At 35.1% G+C, this 24,271-nt stretch overlaps 1 protein-coding gene and 1 pseudogene across 2 annotated transcripts; both read left to right on the forward strand.

The window, feature by feature from the left end:
* Window positions 1–1,316: 1,316 nt before the first annotated feature.
* LOC308428953 (serine incorporator 3-like) lies at window positions 1,317–2,724 on the forward strand (annotated as a pseudogene). The gene has a single exon. The product of its transcript is annotated as a serine incorporator 3-like (transcript).
* Window positions 2,725–9,368: 6,644 nt separating this feature from the next.
* Window positions 9,369–10,340, forward strand: LOC308428959 (olfactory receptor 10AG1-like; the record flags this gene model as incomplete). The annotated part of the gene is made up of 1 exon (XM_080927599.1): window positions 9,369–10,340. The coding sequence occupies one exon, from the start codon at window positions 9,369–9,371 to the stop codon at window positions 10,338–10,340; it is 972 nt and encodes a 323-aa protein (XP_080783725.1).
* Window positions 10,341–24,271: the final 13,931 nt, after the last annotated feature.

Below are 24,271 nucleotides of genomic sequence, written 5' to 3' on the forward strand. Positions count from 1 at the left end.
AATCGAGTGAAAACTTGTACTTTCAATCTAATAGTTTTTCAGAAAATTCAGGATAAACCCAACTGAAGACCCAACTATACCACTCCTGGGCAAATACTCCAAAAAACACCTAATGATATGTCAGGAAAAGTTTCTCAAAATGTTCATAGCCACTTTACTTTCAATAGCCACAAAGTGAAAACAACCTATGTGTTCTTCGACTGAAGAACAGATGAAAAGATTGTGGTATAGTTACACAATGGAAAACTATTTGGGTATTTAAAAAAAAAGACATCATGAAATTTCTGGGAAAATAAATGGAAATTAAGAATATCATTCTGACATAGGAAGAACAATATGAACCATCCCTCAGGGCTCCCTGGGACTAAAGCACAAACCAATGAGTACACACGGAGGGACCAATGGCTCCCGGCACATATGTAACTGAGGGTGGCATTGTTTGACATCAATAAGAGGAGAAACCCTTGGTCCCATGAAGGCTCATTTCCCTAGTGTAAGGGAATGCCAGTGTGCTGAGGTGTAGAGATGCATGGGTAGGAATGTAAGCATCTTCATAGAAGCAGGAGGAGTGGGTGTGAGTGGGAGGAAGGTCATGGCATTGGATAAAATATCCAATAAAATTATCATCCTGAGTATAATAACTAAGACCCAAGAAAGATGCATATTCTGTTAAAAATGGACCCTAGTCATAAAGTACAGGATAACCATGCTATAATCTAAAATGTACAAAACGCATTCTACCATTGCCCTATCTCATTTTTACAGGGCTTCCTCACCAAAGAACCAATTTTCTTATATTTTTCTTTTTGTGTGCTTCCTTGTACCTCTGATACTTGAGACCAAAAATTGAGGTGCCACCTCATAAATCCGGCTCAGACATTCAACCAGGTCTCAAGAGAGAGAGTAAATATTAAAAAAAGAGAGAGAAAGAGACAATCAGACTTTATAACATGACCCCAGCATGTGCTGAAGCAGGTTTTTTCCAGTTTGCTTTTATATTATTCTAGGTACATGAAAATATGGCCAGTTCATGATCATAAAAAAAGTAGTCAAGGAACAAACAAGGCAAACACACAGGTCCTGTGGTATTCAGAAGTTTGTCAAGATGATTTAGACCTTGAGCCTACTATTTGTCCTAGCCCAATGTAAAATGATCATGCCAATTTCTTTGAATCAGCACTAAGAATTCTCCACACAGACTCGAAGAAAGTATTTAAAAAGAAGGGTCATGGCATTTCTGAGGCGATGCCTCAGCGGGCAGTTAGCCACCGCTCAGGGAGCCGCTTGGAGCAGTGGGTCTTGGCCCCAGCGACACCATGGGGACCATCCTCGGCATTCTCCCTTGCCAGCTGTGCTCCATGCCTATGCAGTGGTGCATCATGTGTGCTGCGCAGTTGCTGTTCCGTCAGTAAGAACTCCACTGTGACTTGGCTCATCTATGCTTCTGTTCTCATCCTTGGCACTATTGTGTCTTGTATCATGATGACAGAAGGCATACAAACTCAGCTGAAGGAGATTCCTGGGTTCTGTGAAGGAGGATTTCAAATTAAGATGCTTGATGCAAAGGCAGAGAAAGATTGTGATGTGCTGGTTGGTTTTAAAGGTGTGTATCAGATCAACTTTGCTGTGGCCATCTTTTTCTTTGCCTTTTTTTGCTCATGTTGAAAGTTAAAACAAGTAAAGATCCAAGAACAACATTACACAATGGGTTTTGGTTCTTCAAAATCGATGCCATTATTGGTGTCATGATTGGATCTTTCTACATCCCTGGGGGCCATTTCAGTAAAGTCTGGTTTGTTGCTGGAATGTTGGGGGCCACTTTCTTCATTTTATCCAGCTGGTGTTCTCAGTAGACATGGCTCACTCTTGGGATGAATCATGGGTAAATCAAATGGAGGAAGGAAACCCAAGACTCTGGTATGCTGCCCTGCTGTCATTCACAAGCCTCTTCTATCTCCTTTCCATCATCTTTGCCTTTCTGCTCTACATCTTCTACACCAAACCTGAAGATTGCACAGAAAACAAGGTCTTCATCAGTCTGAACCTCATTTATTTGTGTTGCAGTTTCTATCGTATCCATCCTCCCCAAAGTCCAGGAACATCAGACTTGCTCTGGCCTCCTGCAGTCCTCCATCATCACTCTGTACACTCTTTACCTCACGTGGTCGGCTATGACCAAGGAACCTGAGCGGACCTTCAACCCTGCCCTCGTGAGCATCATCACACACTTAACTTCACCAACTGTGTCTCCAGCAAATACAACTACTCTTGCTCCTACCTATGTTTCACCATCACAGAATGGACACTTTATGAATTTGGATGATTTGGGGGACTGACTATCTTTGTTATCTCCCTTATATATTCTAGTACCCATACTTAGAGCAACAGCCAAGTTAACAAGCTGACCCTCTTGGAGTGACAGTGTTATCCTTGGTGATACCACATTGAGCCAGTGATGAAGATGGATAGCCTCGGCAGGCTGTAGACAACAAGAAGGAGGGGGTGCAGTATAGCTACTCCCTTTTTCACAAGATGCTCTGCTGTGTCTTCTTGAACATCATGATGACCATAACCAGCTGGTACAGACCTGAGGCCAAATTCCAGAAAGTATCCAGCGAGTGGCTAGCTGTGTGGGTCAAAATGGGCTCCAGATGGGTGTGCCTCCTCCTTTACCTCTGGACACTTGTGGCTCCCCTGGTCCTCACAGGTGAGGACTTTAGCTGAGCTCTGTGTCAAGGGCACTGCTAAAGCTGACAAAGTCTCCTTTTCTGAAAATTCATATCCATTTCACATTTCATCACCTAGACTATTATGTGAACGCTTTGCAGATTTGGCTATATTCAGGTTTATATCAAAAGGCAAGATTGAACAATGCTTGATGCAGAATCTGAGCTTTCACACATGCATATACATACATACATATATATATATATATATATATATATATATATATATATATATATACATATATACACATATGTTTATTTTTAAGGCTATAGCAGCACAAAGGGAACATTTATGTTTTCCCATGAGCTGCAGCTATGCTGTGGAGAGAATTCTTTATAAAGACCTGTAGATTTCTTTCCCATATAACCCAGATATAATCATACTGTCTCAGTTTCCAAGTACTGAAATGTAGGTCTGTATCACCATAGCTAGTTTCTTATGGCTCCTTCTGCAGTGGGGTTCATAGGTTTCCTTTAGTTATCCGCATGTTTGGAAAGTCCCACATCAATCTAACATTCCAGGGAGGGTGCTCCTCTTCCTACACTTAAGATTGACAAGTAAAGTTTTAAGTTCACTTAGAAACTATTTCAAATATTTTCTCAGGAAAAGACCAAAGTAGGTAAGAAATAGTTCAGGCACTGTCAAAAAGATATTCCTGAAAAGCAGTGTGTAAGAGAGGCATGATAAAACAGGCTTTTCAACAGAGACTCCCCAAGTACTGGTTCTGTAGTAGGCCCTGTCGGGGTGAAGACAAGACAGAGATATTCTTCCATCTAAGGAAGGTGAGCTGTTTAGCCTGGTAAATTAGTGCTGAAAACTCATCCCTGGATAAAGGCTAGCACAGTGACTTCCTCAAGAGAGTGCCTTTAGGATTTGTAACTTTGGTCCATACCAGATATCAGGGCAATTCTTCTGAGATTTGAAATAGAGATGGAAAGGGGGGTTGGGGAGAAATTTACAGTTTAGACAATTTCCACATTAGTGTTTTAGGGGATAGGAGAGACTATTTATGGATTAATCTGTGTAGACAGGTTCTATTTGGGATTCAGATTGTGTATCAAAAGGATGGAGGTGGTCCCATCATATGATGAATAGGTTTAGGAGTCAGACTGAGCTCTGCTATTTTCTAGCTATTGAGTGGCCATCTAATGCTAACTGAGTACATGCTGTGTTTGTGACCTTGAGTATTCTGCCTGGGCCTCAGTCAGTGGAAAATAAAGTTGTCTCAGAATGAATCTTTTGTAAGAGTGTTTGAAAGTAAGTGCCAATGTTGCTGTGTATTAAGACTGAATGTATTTAAAAGATAAGAAGTGTTTGGAATCTGATTAAGGCTGGATTGGAGGTGGTCTTAGAGAATTAAACAGTCAGAATATAGATAGCTAAGTAGAGGTAGAAGGTAAGGAAGCTGGGTTTGACCAGGGTTGTTAGAACCACTGTCCTTTAGAATCATGTGTGGATATCAAAGTACAAAGGATTTGTGGAGCAGGTAGTTTTGGTCCTTAGTCTTAACTGTGTGAGACAAATACTGTTTTGAACAGTAGGGAACCATGGACAGACCTTCAAAGGTCCTAAATTTCAAAACAGTTCCCATTCTTTGCCTTATATGACTCGAAATAAATGAAGTTCTAAACTAAAATAATGTAATAAAGTTCAATAAAGGTTTTTTTTATATTTCCCCACCATAAAAAAAAAAGAAGGATCTAAGGAAGAATGCATGAATATCACTTAAAAAAGTAAGTAAAAATAGTCATTAGATGTGGATGGAGAAAGGAAAGTGGATGAAGGATGGTAAAGGGAGGGGAATAGGGGGTAGGATCAGGAGAGAGAATCCAGTGCCGGGAGAATTAAAAAGAAATCTGCAGCTGTCAGGGTTAGGTCTTCGGTGAAAGGATTAAAAAAGATATCAGATAGAAGTATTTCCCATGATCATATATCAGGAGGATTATCATAGTAAAAGTGGTGATCCTACCAAAAGAAATTTGTAGACTAAATCTAATTACCATCAAAATTCTAAAACAATAATTCATTAATCTTAAAAAAAAAAATCTTAGCTTCAAATTGAAACATTCAAACACACATGCACATACACACACACACACACACACACACACACACACACACAGAGAGACACCACCTGGGGCAGCTCAAAGAAATAGGTCCTTTGCCTATATATTGTAAATTTCCTTTTAATGTTTCATGGAACTCTTGAGTATGTAAACAACCTCATCTCCGATTTTTGGTCTTCTCTTCTGTTCTTTGTGTTGGTTTGTCTTGTCAAGCTTTAATGTGACAGTTTTTATATTATCTTATATTTTTTGTTGTACAAAAATCAAGAATTCTATATTGTAAAAAATTTTTTGGAAAATAGAGAGTGTTATTCAGACATACTTGCATTTTTGGTATAATTTTAAGAACTATCTATCAAAATTGTGTGAGGTTTTGAAATATGTAAAAATTAAAACTATTTACATCCCATATTATCTTTTTATTAGTAATTTTATTCATTTACATTTCAAATGGTATTACCATTCATGGTTACCCCTCCACCAAACTTCCTTCCCATCTCCCTTCTCCTCTGCTCTGCCTCTATGAGGGTTCTATTTTACCTATTCACCAACTCTTACCTCACTCCTCTTTAGCCTCCCCCTATGCTGGGGCATCAAGCCTCCATCCCCTCTCATTGATGTCAAATAAGACCAGTCTCTGCTATGCATATATCTGGAGTCCTTGGGCCCCCACTCTCTGGTTGGTTGTTCGGTTCTGGAGAGCTCTGGGTGAACCAGTTAGTTGATATTGTTCTTCTAATGGAGTTGTAATCCCCTTCTGCTCCTTCAGTCCTTTTTGTCGCTCTTCTATTGAGGTTCATAGGCACAATCTGATGGTTGGATCTAAGTATATGCATATGTATTGATCAGCTGCTAATAGAACCTCTAAAGGAACAGCCATATCAGGTTCCTGCCAGCAAGGCATCTTTTAAAATTACTATTACTATTCACCCAGTGTTCTTATATTTCAATAGGCAGATCTTTGCATCCATTCCCTTCTGTTATGAATCATTTATTATGTTTGTTGCAATACATATTGATCTTTCCTTACTGTTGGATTATCCTTTGTTGATACTTGTATAATGTGTATCTTAACATCATTTTCTATTTTTGTCATAAGATACTGAACATTGTTAGGTTGTAGGTTTCATAAATTTTACTTACCTGAAAACAGTTATTTTTGTGTTACTAGCTCATTATACTTGTGATGGAGAACAGTTTCTTTTCAATCACTTAATTATATCCTGTATTATAGCTTTATTCAAAACATGTTTCAGTTTTTAACTAAAGGAGTCCAGTTGGAAGATAATACAAACAATATGATTTGGTTGTCGTCATTTGTAATTGTAGAAACATCTTTCTCTGATCTTCACAGTTACTTATATTATCATTAAGTATAATGTGTCAGCATTATCAGTTATTGGGGTTACAATTGATAAAAAGGGTCTTCTAAACTTATCTCCTTCATTTGTGATATTTTCTTGTTGTTGGCTTTATCTGAAACATGCCAATCCACATTTTCAGGAATTTCTGCTAAAGGGACTGTTGTATAGATGTTTACACGATGGAAAAAGCTTCTCTAGACTTGAATATAAAACAAGATAACACAAATGAGAGCCAACTGATTATTAACTTTGTTGTTTACAAATTTGCATGAACTTGAAGATTCTGTTTCTTATTACTATACATGTGCAAATATATCTGGCTTGTATATGTAACTACTAACTTTATTAATAATAAATAATATAAAGAATAGGATGTCCAGAGACTCTGATTTTTACATATACACTTTATTTGAGAACATAAAACAAATAACAGATTGAAGAATGAATCCCATATGAGGACATGGAATTGGGTAGACTTGTCTTCTAGGGAAGGGAATAGGAAGAGCTGGAAGAGGGAGAATGAGGGTTGATATCAACAAAATTAGTTGTGTATATGTATGGCATTTTCAAATAATTAAAAAACTAAAATATGTGGACATACAATACTAATATAGTAGTGGGATTATTTCTGGCCCCTATGCGGATGTCTCTAAAAATTTACACATCGAGAGTTCTAGTCTTCCCAAGAGCATACTGGAACATATATGCACACACATATGAGTTCATAGGCACCATGCTTTCCTCTCCCCTCTCCCTCTGTGTCCCACATATATTGGTTCACATAGGTGTTCTATTTTTATATCTTTCTACCTGTCTGTGTCTGCCTCTGTGTCTCTGTCTATCTCTCTCTCTCTTTCCTCTCTCCCACCCCCCCCCACACACAAACTCACACACACAGAAAGGTGGAAAAACACTATGAGCTAGCTTACTTAATAATGAGTTAGAAAATAAAATAAAGGATTTGTCTATACAAAGAAGAAATCTTTGAAAAGTGAACCAGAATTATTGCCAACAGAAGGTTTAGTGCAGGCAAATTGTTTCGCAGGGGAAGCTTATCCCTAGGGCAGACATCAGCATTCTTATTTAAGTGGAGTTGGTGTTCAAAGGCAGTAAAATAAGCTTTGTAAAAATCTTGTGACTTATTGAAGAATAAGATTAACAAGCTATAAATTAACAATCACCTATTTAATTGTGTCTTCATGCAAATATACAAAGGTAAGATGCAACATTGTTGTTTATGCTTTACTTAAAGGTAGTTCTCAATTAAGAAAAAAGAAAAATACGTGCATTTTACTTAAATGTAGGACTTAATCATAAATGTTTTATCTTTATTACTGATAACATTAGACAATAGTAGATGTTTCAAGAAATAAAATTTTACATTTGAAATTAAGATGTGATAAAAATTTAAAACTAGTACTAATATAGTATAAAATAGGAGGAAAGGTTTGAACATGAATTTACCATTATCCTAACTGAAAAAAAGCATCAGCTAATTAGTCTAGAAGGTATAAGCACTTGGAAGTTTTACAAACTTAGAAAATACGTATAAAAAAAAGGCAAGTTGATCTTCAAACAATAATATTTTTGCATTAGCTACTTATAGTATGAAGAGGCATGAATTTTATTTTACTTTTGCTTTGAAGACTCCTTTTCACATTTTGTAAATTGAAGACTTAGCAATCTGTAAATGTGTTTGTAAAAAGTTGTAGAGTAAAAATGAAAAAAATAGAGAAAAATGTGAAAATACAAAACAGAAATTATACTTGAAAATGAGCAATCTGTGTTAAAGAAAATATCACAATGAAAATTTTAAAAATATGAAAACACTAGAAATGAAACCTTTTTATTTATTGAAATGAATTGTTTTAAATATTTACATTAAAATTCACAGTAGGTAAAGGGGAAGGTTAATTTTACCAAACAATAACATTGATGAAATAATAAAGACGGACAATAGGAAAGAAAATAAAACCTAAAAGCAATGTTAATAATGAAACAATAAAACATTTATATAGAAAGGAGAGACAAATAAAACAAAGGTTTCTATTCCCAAGAAATCATATTATTATATGCAATGCAGTTATATGTATATGTTGTCAATGCTCTGTTCAAGCTTCTGTCTTTTCTTGATTCACACAATTTATGACTTCTCTTTTATGGCATAACTCAAATGGACTACATCTGCAAATGCAGTTGGCACCATGTGCCACCTTTATAGGATGCTATGTTTACTTGCTCTTCGATAAAGGTTGTGACTTTTCACTTTGTGCAGCTTAACTCATTTCAGTTTGGTCACTTATGACTTCAGAATAACAGAAGTCTAACTACAGAGGAGTATGTTAGAAACTGCTTCTCATTGAACAGTGTGTCCTTATGTCATCATGCAAAGCCTTCTATCTAGCTCTGGTACAAACTCTAACAGCTAGTCATTTGTTTTGTTTTCTATAGGTGGTTGCCACCTTTAACAACTGTCTCATGAGCTGTCAACTTTCAGATCTGAAGCCCAGTGTTTTTGTTACATAATTATTTATTTGTTCTTAATTGGAAAATAGGATGTTCAAAATTAAATGTGTCTTTTAAAATAATTTGCACCCAAGCCTCAATACCAACAGATATACAAGGATATTCTTGTATATTCTATACAGATATAATCATGCATATGTTTTCAAGGAGATATTTTTATATAGGTTCATTATTAATAGTATCTGTTTTAGCATTCTTTCAATGCCTATATTGCATTTTCTAGTATGAATAAACTGTAATATATTTAATCAAACATAATAAAAAAAGATTTGTCCTTTACTCTAAATGTGAATCTGTTTTTTTTTTCTAGATTTAATATATGTTAAGCTGCTTGAGCTGACAATGCTCCCAACATGAAGCATAGATTAGTAAATATATTTGAAATGGCAATGGCAACTACTTACTATCTTCATGTCACTATATCCAAAGCTGATAAAAATACAACAGATTTTATTATTTAGATTTAATTGCTTTTATTTACCTATTCTCTACAGCAATTTCAAGTCTCATTGAGACATCTTAAGTTAGTGATTATAATTTTTCAGTTATATATATATATGTGTGTGTGTGTGTGTGTGTGTAAGTGTGTGTGCGTGTGTGTGTGTGTGTGTGTGTGTGTGTGTGTAAGTTCTTCATTCAAGGACATACAATGCCTATAATAATAGTAGGTATGAATTAATTAACCATGTTTTATTTACTGTTTGTAGATGGACCAAAAATTAAACCAGAAAAATCAAATGCCTCTTCTCTGATAGAATTTATTCTACTGGGTTTTTCTGATGTCCCTAATCTACAATGGATTCTGTTTGGGATATTTTTGATTATGTATCTGACTATTCTGATGTGCAACAGTACTATAGTGCTAATAACAAGAACTGACCCAGTTCTGCAAACACCTATGTATTTTTTCCTTAGCAACTTTTCTTTTGTGGAAATATGTTATGTAACAGTGACAATCCCCAGGATGCTTGTGGACCTGTGTACTCAAAAAGGAAATATCTCTATACTTGCCTGTGCCACTCAAATGTGTTTCATCCTTATGCTTGGAGGCACAGAGTGCCTTCTACTGACAGCAATGGCCTATGACCGTTATGTGGCCATTTGTAACCCTCTACACTATTCTTTAGTCATGAACCCCAGGATTTGTGTACAGTTGGTGGCAGCCTGCTGGATCAGTGTCATACCAGTTGTAATTGGGCAAACATACCAGATTTTCTCTCTGCCTTTTTGTGGCTCTAACAGAATCAATCACTTCATCTGTGACATCCCACCAGTTCTCAAACTTGCTTGTGGTGACACATTTGTGAATGAGATAGCAGTCTACATAGTGGCAATGGTATTTGTCATGGCTCCCTTTATGCTGATCCTTTTTTCTTATTGCAAAATTATCTGCAGCATTCTGAAACTGTCATCAGCCAAAGGAAGGACCAAAGCTTTCTCCACCTGTTCCTCTCACTTGATAGTTGTAGTCTTGTTCTATGGAACAGCTGGCATCACATACTTACAACCCAAGCCAAATCAATCAGAAATCACTGGAAAACTGTTGTCTCTCTTCTACACCATTTTGATACCAACTCTGAATCCCATTATATACACTTTGAGGAACAAGGACATCATGGCAGCTCTGAAAAAACTACTCAGTAAGATACTAGTGTGAGACAAATGCTTAAAACGTGGAGGTTTGTTCATCATTTAGACAAGAAGAAAAATATTTTTATTCTTATGTTCCTTAAAGGCTGATTTAAAATATTTTAACTGCCCAAATTTTGTCATGAAACATTAATTTCACACTTAAATACAGGGCTTTCATATTTTCAGATTATATATTAAATCAGCTGTCCATGTCTGTTATAAAGCCATTCCTTTTCTTTGTTTGCTAAATACTCTGTTCAGAATGCCTAAAGAACTTTATGGTAAATAAGTAATTGTGTCCTATTACCAAAAAAATATTGTCATGTTCTGAGATGGATTTACTTTTGATTTGATTTAATATATCCTTGGTACTTTCTGTGTTTAGGGGTCAGTCCATTGAAATTTTCAAAAATAACTAATGTAGTGAGAGCATTAAGGTCAGTCTTGTATGCAAAAGGAGCTCAAAGACACTATTTCTCACTAATGAATTATTTTTTATTAATAGATTTCAGGTGAGTGGGTCATTTTTCCCATCATGCATGTACTAATGGCATAGTCAAGCTCTGATAGACAGACCTCACTTATGCCCACACAGAGGGTCCTGGTTGTACTCTGCTACAGAAGAAAAGAAAAATCATGAATCTGAAAAGGGAAGAGACAGTAAGAAGGCAGGATTACCCGGGTTAAGAGACAGATAAGAGAATGTGGGTGAAAGTATACAGAACTCATTATATGCATGTACTGTATAAATAAAAGTTATAAATATACAAATAGTGTAACCCAAACTCATTATACATGTACAAAAATGATGAACTACCTTGACAGAAGACAAGTTGTAGTAATTTAAATGTTAATTATATTTTTAATATTAAATGAATTAATGCCTCAAATTATTTTTGGTTGTAGCATTGGGAGAATATGAAACTAGTGGGGAACCAAAATTTTGAAGCAATACTGGCATTTTTTTACTATAGTTATTTCAAAACATATACAAAAATAAGAATAAAGAGTATACATGGGGGGACCCATGGCTCCAGCTAAGTAAGTAGCAGAGGCTGGCATTGTCTGGTATCAACAGGAGGAGAAGCCCTGAGTTCTGTGAAGGCTTATTTACCCAGTGTAGGAGAATGGATGGGGTGGAGGTGGTTGTGTGTAGGTGAGAGGGAGAGAATCCTCATTAAAGCAGGAAGAGGGGCATGGGAGAGGGGAAACTGAGAAAGGGAATTACATTTTAAATGTAAAGACATAAACTATCCAATAAAAATAGTGATATATTGAGAAAAATGAATGGGGCAATTTTATCAATTTGCAAGAAAATCCAAAAGAGAAAAAAATATAACAACTCATTTACAGATTGTCCATCAATGTGCCTAGTTGCCAAATATGAAACTTGTATGAAAATATGTTTATTCTCTTAGATTATGAGGTTTCATGTACAAATGCCAATATATTTTAGGGAATGGAGAAATGGCTCAACAGTTAAGGGTAGTTGCTGCTCTTGAAGAAGACACAGCATTCACATGGAGTCTCATTACTATCTTAACTGTAGTTAGATGAGATCTAATTCTCTGTTGTGGTCTCCATGGGTATCAAGTATGCATATATAATTGAATACTAAAAATATTTCAATATTATCAAAATAAACATTAAATGTACATTAATTAATAACATATAATATATATGATATAATACATTTGAATTAATAACTTATTTAATATTTATAGTCTTATATAAACAGATACAAATTTATTACTGAAAAGCAAAAGCACAAAGTATTTTAAGACTATTCACATATAATGACACCCTGAATTCATATAAATATAGTCAACATTATAACAGAAAACCACAAAATTTTCAAGTACCCCAAATATACAATTTATATTATTAAAATTAAAATAAAAGTGTGTCTCCTAATTATTCTGATGCTAACCCACCTACAATCTAACCAATATTGTTACTTAAACATGAACTGAAATAGGAAGCTATCAAAGGATATACCAGAGTAGATAATGACAATCCCATGGGACCTCAACACTACATAAAGTCTAGGGATAGCTATGAAATCTTGAGAGGAGAAATAGCATCTATAGGAAAAAAACAGCAACTTGTTGCAAAGTACCAAATGTTAAATCCTGAAAGAAAAATGCAAGAAACATTATATAAATTGAGCTGATTATGTATAGGAAAGTCTACCTTTCTGTGTAGGAAAGTCTATTCATCTGAGTATATGTACATAACAACAATTAGAAAAAAAGAAATCTATGAATTTGAAAGAGAAAAGAAAAATTATAAGAAAGTGTTTGTTTTTTTTTGTTTTGTTTTGTTTTTTGTTTTCCTAAGAAGGACTGAGGCTTTCATTTTTTGGCCCTTGTTTTTCTTGAGCTTCATATGGCCTGTGAGTTGTTTCTAGGATGTTCAGAGCATTCTGGGGTTAGAATCCAAAATCTGTACATGTATCCCTCTTTAAAAAAAAAAAATAAATTTGTAAGAGAGAGAGAGAGAGAAAGAGAGAGAGAGAGAGAGAGAGAGAGAGAGAGAGAGAGAGAGAGAGGAAGAGAGAGAGAGAGAGAGAGAGAGAGAGAGAGAGAGAGAGAGAGAGAGAGAGAGAAAGAAAGTGTTTGTAGGAAGGAAAGGGAAAGGAAGAATGTTGTAATTACAATATAGTCTTAATAAAATCCCAAAGACTTCATTTGCCCTCATCAACACAAACAAATCAAAAACAAGATGTTTAGTAAACACAAATAAGTACAAAGATTTGTGAAATTTAAATAAGCATATTTGAAAAAAATACAAATAATCATATTGCATATTTACCTAAAAGTAAATCCAAAACCATATAATACACAATTCTACATATAAATAATATGCACACATGTTTTTGTTTGCTTGTTTGTTTGTTTTTTTTCGGGTATTTTATCATTAATGTTTATTGATGGGATAGATAAATACATATAGAGAAACATACTTGACAGCAAGATATCAAACTGATAGCCAGACTATAAAATGTATACAATATCCTTCTTTAATTTTTTTTTGAGTTTTTAAAGTTTTTTTTTTACAAAGAGCCCTTATGATAATGGTCACTTCCATTTTTTAATTTGAGGCAGGTTCCCTCTATTCCATTGCTCTGGCTGTCCCAGAATCCACTGTATAAAACATAAAGATTTAATGAACTTTTCTCATCTAACAATGCTCTCTTCAAGTGTCCAATGTTACCTAACAAAACCCCTGATACCAGGCATAAGAAGCTCTCTTTTAAGTTACTGTCCATGGCAAAGCAAAAAGTCCTAAAACATATTCAATTGTTGTTGCCTTTTTTATTATGAGGAAGAGACATTCAAGTCCCTATTGTTAAAGAGATCATGATCTTCAGAAACAGAGCATAAAGATTCTTGATCTGGAACTGAGCTGAAGGCCCACTTCTTGAATACTAACATTCATAATAGCAGAAGGTGCTATGCAAGCTCTCTAAAGAAAGAGGCAGCCAAGAGTTCAACCAACTCATGATGCCTAGGAAGCACATAAACAATCTCATGACATTGTGATAAACATAGAGTACAATATTGACATACATTTTCAGTGGTAAACCTCAGCTCACTAAATGGAATTTACATGTAGGTCCTGCTTAATATGTGAAGAGCCTATCTAACTACTCAGTGCTAGCCATAGTTACTGAAGCAAAGTCTATAGCCACTAATAACTAAACCTGCAAAAAACATCTATAACCATTTCTGTATACCCACAAATAAGTGTAGAATTCAACCTTCAGCTAGAAAAATATATTTTTGCTTAAAGATATCACTAGAGAAAAACACAACACATCAAAATACAGAACTATGACGGTAAGCCCAAGTAGATATATCTAGAAAACACCTGAAAACCCATAGCTCAGGAAATATTGGGTGATAGCTGGTTAAAGGGGTTAAAGTAAGAGCCAGAGGACCAGAAAATTTGCTTTAAGAATGTTTATCACAGAGACATCAGCTACTATATCTATAGTTTCAAAAATATAATTGCCCAAACATGAACTGAACAAAAATGACACCAATGGATATGACATGGTTGACAGAAAGAACCTCATGAGGTGTTAATTCTACAGGAAACTGGGAAAAACAGAAAGGTAGTATTTTTCAGATGAGAGTATACCAGTTGTTTGTATATTATATATGAATATAAAATAGCAATTTGTGGAAAAAGAGTCTATGAATTTGAGGAAAGTAGAAATTTCTTTTGTTGTTGTCATTTTCTTTAATGGAAGAATTTGGAAATAGAAAAAGGGGAGAAATCTTGAAATTCTATTAAAATCTCAAAAATAAAATTAAATCATGTAAACAATAAAAATGCAATATGTTATTATATAAATATAAAAAAAAAATTCATAGTCAGCAAAATGTTTACTGTTCAAGCATGAGAATTTCAGGTTGAGACATGGAAACACCATAAATTCTGACCAATTAGCACCATTTTATCTTGATGCTGGGAGACTGAAGACTTCAAGGTTGCTAGTTTTCTAGCACACTAGTTTGACCAAATTATTGCAAAATGTTTCAGTAGAACAGGTCTCGAAAAATAAGGGGGACCTCTGGGTTTCATTCAGGTATAAATATGCATATGTATAAATACACTGAATATGTAAACAAAAATACATGTGTATTTAATCAAAATATCTAAAATCTGTACTCAGTGGCATAATCAGACAATTAAAACTGGAAACAATGCTACATGAAAGATGTGTACATAAGTATTTGAAATGTAAAAAAAAAAAAGGTCTAAAAAGAAGCCAAGGTCAAAGTGTTTGTTGAGATCCATATAATTGTATGGAAATGCAAGGTGAATGGATATTTTTTAAATATCCTTATAATTTTATTATATATTAACTCCTAAACATCAGGGAGCTTTATGAGTATAATGTGAAATGTTAGGATTTAAAGATAAGAACATGCATATATTAGTTAAACAGCTGCAGTTAATGCAATTTAAAATAACAGATGAAAAAGCAGAAATGCAATCATAATAAGGGCTGAAATCAACAAAATAGAGACAAAAGTAACAATATAAAGAACCAACAAAACAAGAAGATTGTTCTTTGAGAAAATCAACAAGATAGATTAAATCTTATCCAGATTAACCAAATAGAATAGAGAGTATGGATCCAGGTATGTAGGCCTGGTGAAACTGCTCTGCGAATATATGGGGCACAGAGAGTTCTGGTCAGAGCACCCAGAAAGCACACCCCCTACCCCATTGGTTCAGGGGAGCAGGAAATCTGCCGTAGGGTCTCGGTTTCTACCCAGTGGGCCCATGCGTGCAGAACAGGCATGCAGGCCATCTGACACTGGGAACAGCAGAGATCCAGAGACACAGACAAGGTACACGGGAGAGATGGGAAGCAATCAATAACAACAAGACCACATATAATCACAGACAACAAGATGGCAACAGGAAACCTAAAGAACATAACGCAGGCAAACCAAGACAACCTGGCAACACTAGATCCACCTGTTGCATCACAGCAAACAGTGGAATGCCAAACACTCCAGAAAAAGAAGACTCAGACTCAAAATCATATCTCAAGATGATGATAAAGATTCTTAAACAAGAATGGGAGGAAAAGCATAAAGAAATAGAAGCTTTTAAAAAAGGAAACAAGAAAAACACTCAAAGAAATCAAAGAACTAGAGGAAAACAGAACCAAATAGATGAAGGAATTGAAGAAGGAATTTAAAATGGAAATGGAAACAATAAAAAAAAAAAAAAACCTAAAAGAGACAATCCTGGAGATAGAAAACCTAAAAAAGAAATCAGGAGTCACAGATAAAAGCATCTCCAACAGACTACAAGAGATGGAAGAGAGAATCTCAGGGGCAGAAGAAAACATGGAAAACAGAAAATAACAGTCAAAGATGAAAAAGCCAAAAAGCTCCTAACCCAAAATATCCAGGAGATCCAGGACACAATGAGAAGAACAAACTTAAGTATAATAGCAATAAAAGAGGGAGAAGAATATCAACTAAGAGGCACAGTAAATACCCTCAACAAAATTGTAGAAGAAAACTTCCCTACCCTTAAGAATGAGATGACCATGAGTATAAAAGAAGCCTACAGAACTCCAAATAGATTGGACCAGAAAAGAAACTCCTCCAGACACAGAATAGTCAAAATGCCAAGTGCCCAAAGTAAAGAAAGAATACTAAAAGCAGTAAGGGGAAAAGGTCATGTAACATATAAAGAAATACCAATCAGAATCATACCTGACTTCTCAATAGAGACTATGAAAGCTCGAAGATCCTGGACAAACATCATGAAGACCTTAAGAGAACACAAGTGTCAGCCAAAGCTGCTATAGCCAACAAAACTCTCAATCGCCATAGATAGAGAGACCAAGATATTCCACGACAAAACTAAATTTACACAATATCTGACCACAAACCCAGCACTACAACGAATTATAGGTGGAAAACCCAATACAAGAAGGGGAAACTACATCCTAGTCAAAACAAACAAAAATATATATCTAAGAAAGAAAACCAAAAGTAAAAAGACACAAAGGCACAATTCTGCCTCTAAAATCAAAAATAGCCGGAAACAATAACCACTATTCCTTAATATATGTTAACATAAATGGACTCAATTCCCCAATACAAAGACATAGGCTATAAGATTGAATACATAAATAGAATCCAGCATTTTGCTGCTTACAGGAAACTCAACTCAGAGACAAAGACAGACACTATTTCAGAGTAAAACGATGGGGAAAAAAACTTTCCAAACATACAGCCCCAAGAAGCAAGCTGGAGGAGCCATTCTAATATTGAATAAAGTAGATTATCAACCAAAAGTTATCAAAAAAGATAAGGAAGAACACTTTTTTCACATTACAGGGAAAATCTGTCAGGAGGAACTTTCAATCATTAACATATTAGCTCCAAAAACAGGACCACCCATATTTATAAAAGAAACCCTACTAAAGCTCAAAAAATACATTGTACCCCAAAAATAATATTGGGAGACCTCAACACCCCACTCTCATCACTAGATAGATCATGGAGACAGAAACTAAACAAGGACACAGTGACACTAGCAGAGGTTATAAACTCATTGGAATTACAGACATCTACAGAACATTTCATCATAAAACAACAAAAAAAATGCACCTTCTTCTCAGCACCTCATGGCACCTTCTCCAAAATTGATCATATAATCAGCCACAGAACAAGCCTCCGTAGATATACGAAGATTGAAATACTCCCATGCATCTTATCAAATCACCATGGTCTAAGGCTGGGCTTTAATAACAACAAAGACAAAAAAGCCCATATACACATGGAAAATAAACATTGCTCTATTAAATAATAGCATTGTAAAAGAAGAAATAAAGAAAGAAATTAAGGATTTTCTAGAATTAATGAAAATGAAAAAAAAAAACAACATACCCAAACCTGTGGAATACAATGAAAGCAGTATTGAGAGGAAAACTTATATCTCTGAGGGATTCCAAAAAGAAACTGGAGAGAACATACACTCGCAACTTGACAACACAGCTGAAAGCTCTACAACAAAATGAAGCAATACACTCAAGAAGAGTAGACAGCAAGAAATAATAAAACTCAGAGCAGAAATTGACAAAATAGAAAGAAAATAACCATTCAAAGAATCAACAAAACCAAGAAATGGTTCTTTGAGAAATTTAACAAGATTGATAAACCCTTAGCCAAACTAACAAGAGGGCAAAGAGAGAGTATCCAAATTAACAAAATCAAAAATGAAAGTGGAGACATAACTAGTTTTCAATGCATACTATCAAACCTTTAAAAAAAATAAAGTACTGACTAAAAAATATATTCATATAGTTTTATGTAAAAATTATTGTAAAATCTGAAAAAAGTACTGACAAAAATGTGTAATTTTAAGCAAAAAATGTTTAAAATCTGTATATTTATCTTTGTTTTGTAAAATAAAGTTGTTTAAAAAAAAGAACTGAAACTGAGGAATTTCAAAAAAATCAACAGATCCTACTACAATAACCTATACTCAACAAAACTGAAAAATTGAGAGCCAATGGATCAATTCCTAGAAAGATACCAGATACTGAACTTAAACTAGGACCAGGTAAACCATCTAAATAATCCCAAAACACAGAAAGAAATAGAAGCAGTCATCAAAAGCCTCCCAACAAAAAGAGCCCAGGTCCAGATAGATTCAGTAGAATTTTATCAGATATTTATTGATGACCTAATACCAATACTTTTCAAAATATTCCACAAAATAGAATCAAATGGAACACTACTTAACACTTCTTTCCAGGCCACAATAACCCTCATTCTAAAACCACACAAAGACCTTACAAAGAAAGAGTAGTTCAGAGCAATCTCACTTATGAACATTGATGCAAAAATACTCAACACAATTTTTGCAAACTGACTCCAAGAACACATCAAAACGGTCATTCACCATGACCAAGTAGGCTTCATCCTTGGGATGCAGTGATGGTTTAATATATGGAAATCCATCAACGTAATTCACCATATAAACAAACTCAAAGAAAAAAATTACATGGTCCTCTCTAGATGCTGAGAAAGAATTTGACACAATTCAACAGGCATTCATGTTAAAAGCCTTGGAAAGAACAGGGATTACAGGCCCATAACTAAATATAATAAAAGCAATATACAGCAAACCAACAGCCAACATCAAACTTAATGGTGGGAAACTTGAAGCAATCCCACTAAAATCAGGGACTCAACAAGGCTGCCCACTCTCCCCCTACCCATTCAACATAGTATTGGAAGTCCTGGCCAGAGCAATTAGACAGCAAAAAGAAATCAAATGGATACAAATAAGAAAGGAAGAAGTAAAACATCACTGTTTGCAGATGACATGATAGTGATTGTAAGTGACCCCAAAAATTCCACCAGAGAACTTCTACAGCTGATAAACAAGTTCACCAAAATGTCTGGATATAAAATTAACATAAACAAATCAGTAGCCTTCCTCTACTCAAAAGACAAACATGCAGAGAAAAAAATTGGGGAAAAGATACCCTTCACAATAGTCACAAACAATATGAAATAACTTGGTGTGACTCTAACTAATCAAATGAAAGACCTGTATGACAAGAACTTCAAACCTCTAAAGAAGGGAATCGAGGAAGGTCTCAGAAAATGGAAAGATCTCCCATGCTCATGGATTGGTAGGATCAACATTGTAAACATGGCCATCTTACCAATAGCAATCTATAGATTCAATGGAATCCCCACCAAAATTCCAATCCAATTTTTCATAGAGTTGGAAAGAGCAATGTGCAATTTCTTCTGGAATAACAAAAGACCTTGAATAGCAAAATCCATTCTCAACAATAAGAAAATATCTGTGGGAATCACCATCCCTGACCTCAATCTGTATTATGAACCAATTGTGTTATAAACCGCACTGTCCTGTACAGAAATAGGCATGTGGATCAATGGAATAGAATAGAAGATCCAGAAATGAACCTTCACACAGATGGTTGCTTGATTTCTGATAAAGGAGCTGTACTATTTCAATGGAAAAATGACAGCCTCTTCAACAAATGGTGTTGCATCTAAGTGAAGCATGTAATATAGTGCTAGACATACTTAATGATCAGGGAAATGCAAATCAAAACAACCCTGAAATTCTACCTCACACCTGTCAGAATGGCTAAGATCAAAAATTCAGATGACAGCAGATACTGGAGAGGATGTGGAGAAAAAGGAACACTTCTCCACCATTGGTGGAGTTGTAAACTGGTTCAATCATTCTGGAAATCAGTCTGGCAGTTCCTCAGAAAGGTGGACATAGTACTACCTGAAGACCTAGTTATTCCACTTTTGGGCATATACCCCAGAGATGCTCCAACATACAATAAAGACACATGCACCACAATGTTCATAGCATCTCTATTTATAATAGCCAGAAGCTGAAAAGAACCCAGATGTCTTTCAGTAGCTGAATGCATAAAAAAAAATTGTAGTATATTTACACATTGGAGTACTACTTAGCTATCAGAAACAATGACTTTATGAAATTCTTAAGAAAACGGAAGCATCTAAAGAATATCATCCTGAGTCAGATTACCCGGTCACAAAAGAACAGATATAATATGCAGTCACTTATAATTGGATACTAACCCCAGAAAGCTCTGAACACTCCAGTAATAACTCACAGACTATATGAAGTTCTATAATAAACAAAAGCCAAAAAAAGAAAGAAAATGAAAAACCATTATGCTTAATCTTTACACACCAAGAAAACTTTGACGATTTCCAGGATATATCTTGTTTTACATGTATTTTATGCTCATTGTAACTAGTAAGATTTTAAGGCATACTATCAAACCTTTAAAAACATCAAGTACTGACAAAAATGTATTCATATACTGTTATGCAAAAATGCTTTTTAAATCTGTACATTTATTTTTGTTTTTTAAAATAAATTTGTTCAATTAAATAAGTAAAATAAAGGAATGGTGTGTAAAACAACAAAAAATAGAATAGAGACATTATTAACAAAAATCAGAAATGAAAAGGGAACCATAAAGACAGAAACTGAGGAAATTCAAGAAATCATCAGATCCTACTTCAAGAGACTATACAGAACAAATCTGATAAAATCTGAATGAAATGAAATAGTTTCTAGACAGTGAACAGCTATCAAAATAAAATAAGTATCATATAAACCTTCTAAACAGTCCCATGACCAACAAAGAAATAGAAAGAGTCAATAAAATCTCCCCACCTAAAAAACATTCAAGCCCATCTGATTTTAGTGCAGAATTCTGACAGACTTCAAAGAAGACTCAGTATAAATACTCTTCAAACTATTCCACAAAATGGCAACAGAAGAAATATTACTCAACTTGTTCTATGAAGCCACAATTATGCTTATACCTAAATTACACAAAGACCGAACAAAGAAAAACCTTCATATCAATTTCCCTTATGAATATCGATGAAAAAATATTCCATATAATCTCACAAACTGAATCCTAGAAGACATCAAAACAAGCTGGTGTCATCTGTAGAATACAGGAATGGTTTATTATATGGAAATCCATCAACATAATCTATTATATAAACAAACTCCAAAAAAAAAATAATCTCATTAGATGCCAAGAAAGCATTTGACCAAATTCACCATTACATCATGTGAAAAGTCTTGGAAAAATTAGAAATTCAAGGCCCATATTTAACATAGTAAAAGCAATGTACAGGAGGCAGGAGAGCTGACCTTACCTTTTACTGGTTGCCACAGGCAGCAGAGATGTCCTGGCCCTTCACCCAAGTATAATGGGAGAAAAAAAATGGCTTGGAGGTGGAGGAGCTAGTAAGCTGACCAACTCAGCAACTGCCCAGTCCCAGATACAGGGCTTTGAGGTGGCCTATCTCAACAAGACCGTATCTATGAGCTGCTAGAGTAGATGATGGGGGCTGGTACTGCAAAACCAAAGCAGCAGTATTTCTATGACATGGGACAAGAAGAAGGTATTTGAGAAAAATAGGAGTTTTGTATTGCTGGTACAGTAGAAGACAGAGCACTCAGAACAATGACTTATTGAAATAAAGATTTACAACTAAAGGTGTGAAAGGTAAAAATGGTGTACTGTGTGCCATACTGCTTCTTCCCAGCAGGTGAGATGTTTTTGTTTTTTTCAATTTCCTTGGTTGTTTCCTTTGCAGAGGGAATTTACAAGGGTGAAGTGAGGATATGGAAGAACTGGGAGATGAGTAACATTGGGTGCAAAATTTACAAAAAATGAATAAAAAGTTTAAAAAAAATGAAAAGAACTCCAGAAAGTAAATATCCTCTCAAGCTACTTTGGGTATAATGGAATAAAACAGAAACTGAGACATTCCCTTTTTCTCAATGTGCCTGTTAATTTAAATAAGGGGAGGGGTGGTCAGAAGGAAGGTCTGTTTTAAAAAAAAAAAGGTAGAGTTTAAACACATATTTTATGGAAAAAGTCCAATTGTTAGATCCTCAAAGCAAGGACCCACCATGCTCTGTCCTAGGAAAGGTTACACCCCAAATCACTCACCAGAAGTGGTCTTGATGCAAACTGCAAGAGGATTTTTATTCCAAGCACACTGGGGTCCACAGTTGTACACCACACAGTGGTAGAGGACTGTGGACCCCGAGTGCAGGATCGGGACAGCTTTTATAGGATTCACAAGGCCCACAAATCCCAAACCAATCGTGGCATGAATCACAAACCAATCATTTTAAATTATCTAAGCCTGTGCTTTCTAGGCCAATCATTGTAAACCATATAAGCCTATGCTCTGGGGACCAATCATGTTAAACTATCTAAGCCTGCGCTCCGGGGACCAACCAGCAGTTCTCTCTAGTCTTTGAGGTCTGTATTTGTGCAGTCTCCTCTATGAGGGTGACAATGGCAGTTAGGATAAGTTCCTGGGGGGGGGGGGCAGTTCTATGGTACAAGCAGTTTGCAGAAGCCAGATAAGAGGTTAAGTCAGTTTATCTCCTCTTAATTTACTAGGCCAGAGTTTCCAAGGTCCTGTCCTATGCCCTTTCACCCAATTTCATACAGAAAGCAGGCTCTGGAACAGCAAGGAGGGTGGCCTTATATCTACTTATTGGCAGAGAGCAGGGTCTGGAATTTGAGGTATTTAGAGCTACTTGCAGGCAGGGATTAAGGCTCCTTTAGAGTGAGGTAGCTTGGGGGTCCTTGGATGGGTTAGGCTCTATTTTTTATCCTTTTACAATGAAATCAGTTACAACAGAGAACTACAATGACCATAGGGAGTGACGTTAAAGGCAGGTTTTAGCTTTGTCTCTGTTTCTGAAAGACTGGCAATTTATGAGCCATCCTCATCAACCTGAGAGCAGTGATGGGAAGTTGTCTCATAAAATACTTGTACAACCTTGTTCAACTTACAAATGCATTCTCTATAATAGTCAACAAGATTATATAAATAATTTAGTACTTTTAATTAAGACTTGCTACTTTTAAAATAGGTTTTAAAAATCAGTGTCATCTAGATAGCTCATTTGTTGTTATAAAGTTATGAGAAATAATCCATTTATAATATTATGTAATATGTATTGTACTAGATATATTATATATTTAAATATAAATAAACCTTATAATATATCTAACAGTTAATAGTAGTGATTTGTCTCTTCTTTAACACATCAGTATCCTCTATAGTATAGATTACTTTCAACATTAAAAAGAACTTTCTTTTTAATGAATATTTTTTCATATGAAGCTCTAGTTTACGTACTCCATTAACCAGTAATGCTAAATTTATCAAACCACTAAAGCTTTTATGTAGTTTAGCACATTTGCATTAAAGATTTTCCAGCTTGCTTTGTAAGTTTTATCCCTTTAGAGATTTTGGGGAACTTAAAGTTCAATGACTTCTAGTTTTGTTGTTACTTTTATAATATTATTAATGAAAATTATTATTAACTTAGTGCAGTTTATCAGAAGTTGGAGAGCTGCATTAGCAGCTAACAGTTCTTGTTGCTCTTCAAGAATATGGATGTTTATTTAACTAACTCACATGAGGTTAACCACCTGTGTTTCCAGCTCCAGAACCTCAAGTGCCCTTTTCTGGCCTTTATGGCACCACATGCATGCACACACATTCACATTAAAAAAGCAGTTTGTCTAAAAGGTGAAGATGTTTATTATTATCATTATATAATGGTTTGAATATAAATGATAATAATTGTAGAAGTAACTTTTATTAGTCTGATGTAACAGACTTCCCAGAAGCTTGCTGCTGAATAAGCTCACCCTTTCTAGTTCTTTCTGACCCTAACAGGTGGTTTTAACTCTGCTGCTCTGAATCATACTTCTGTCCAAGCTGACTGATCCCATCTGACTTCTCTAATTTTCTCACAAAATTGCGCTGTTTGGCCTCAACTCACTCTGGTAATTTGTTCTAATTTTTTGGTTCCTTATTCTCT

The sequence above is a fragment of the Micromys minutus genome, assembly GCF_963924665.1.
Source record: "Micromys minutus genome assembly, chromosome: 13".
Classification (NCBI taxonomy): Eukaryota; Metazoa; Chordata; class Mammalia; order Rodentia; family Muridae; genus Micromys; species Micromys minutus.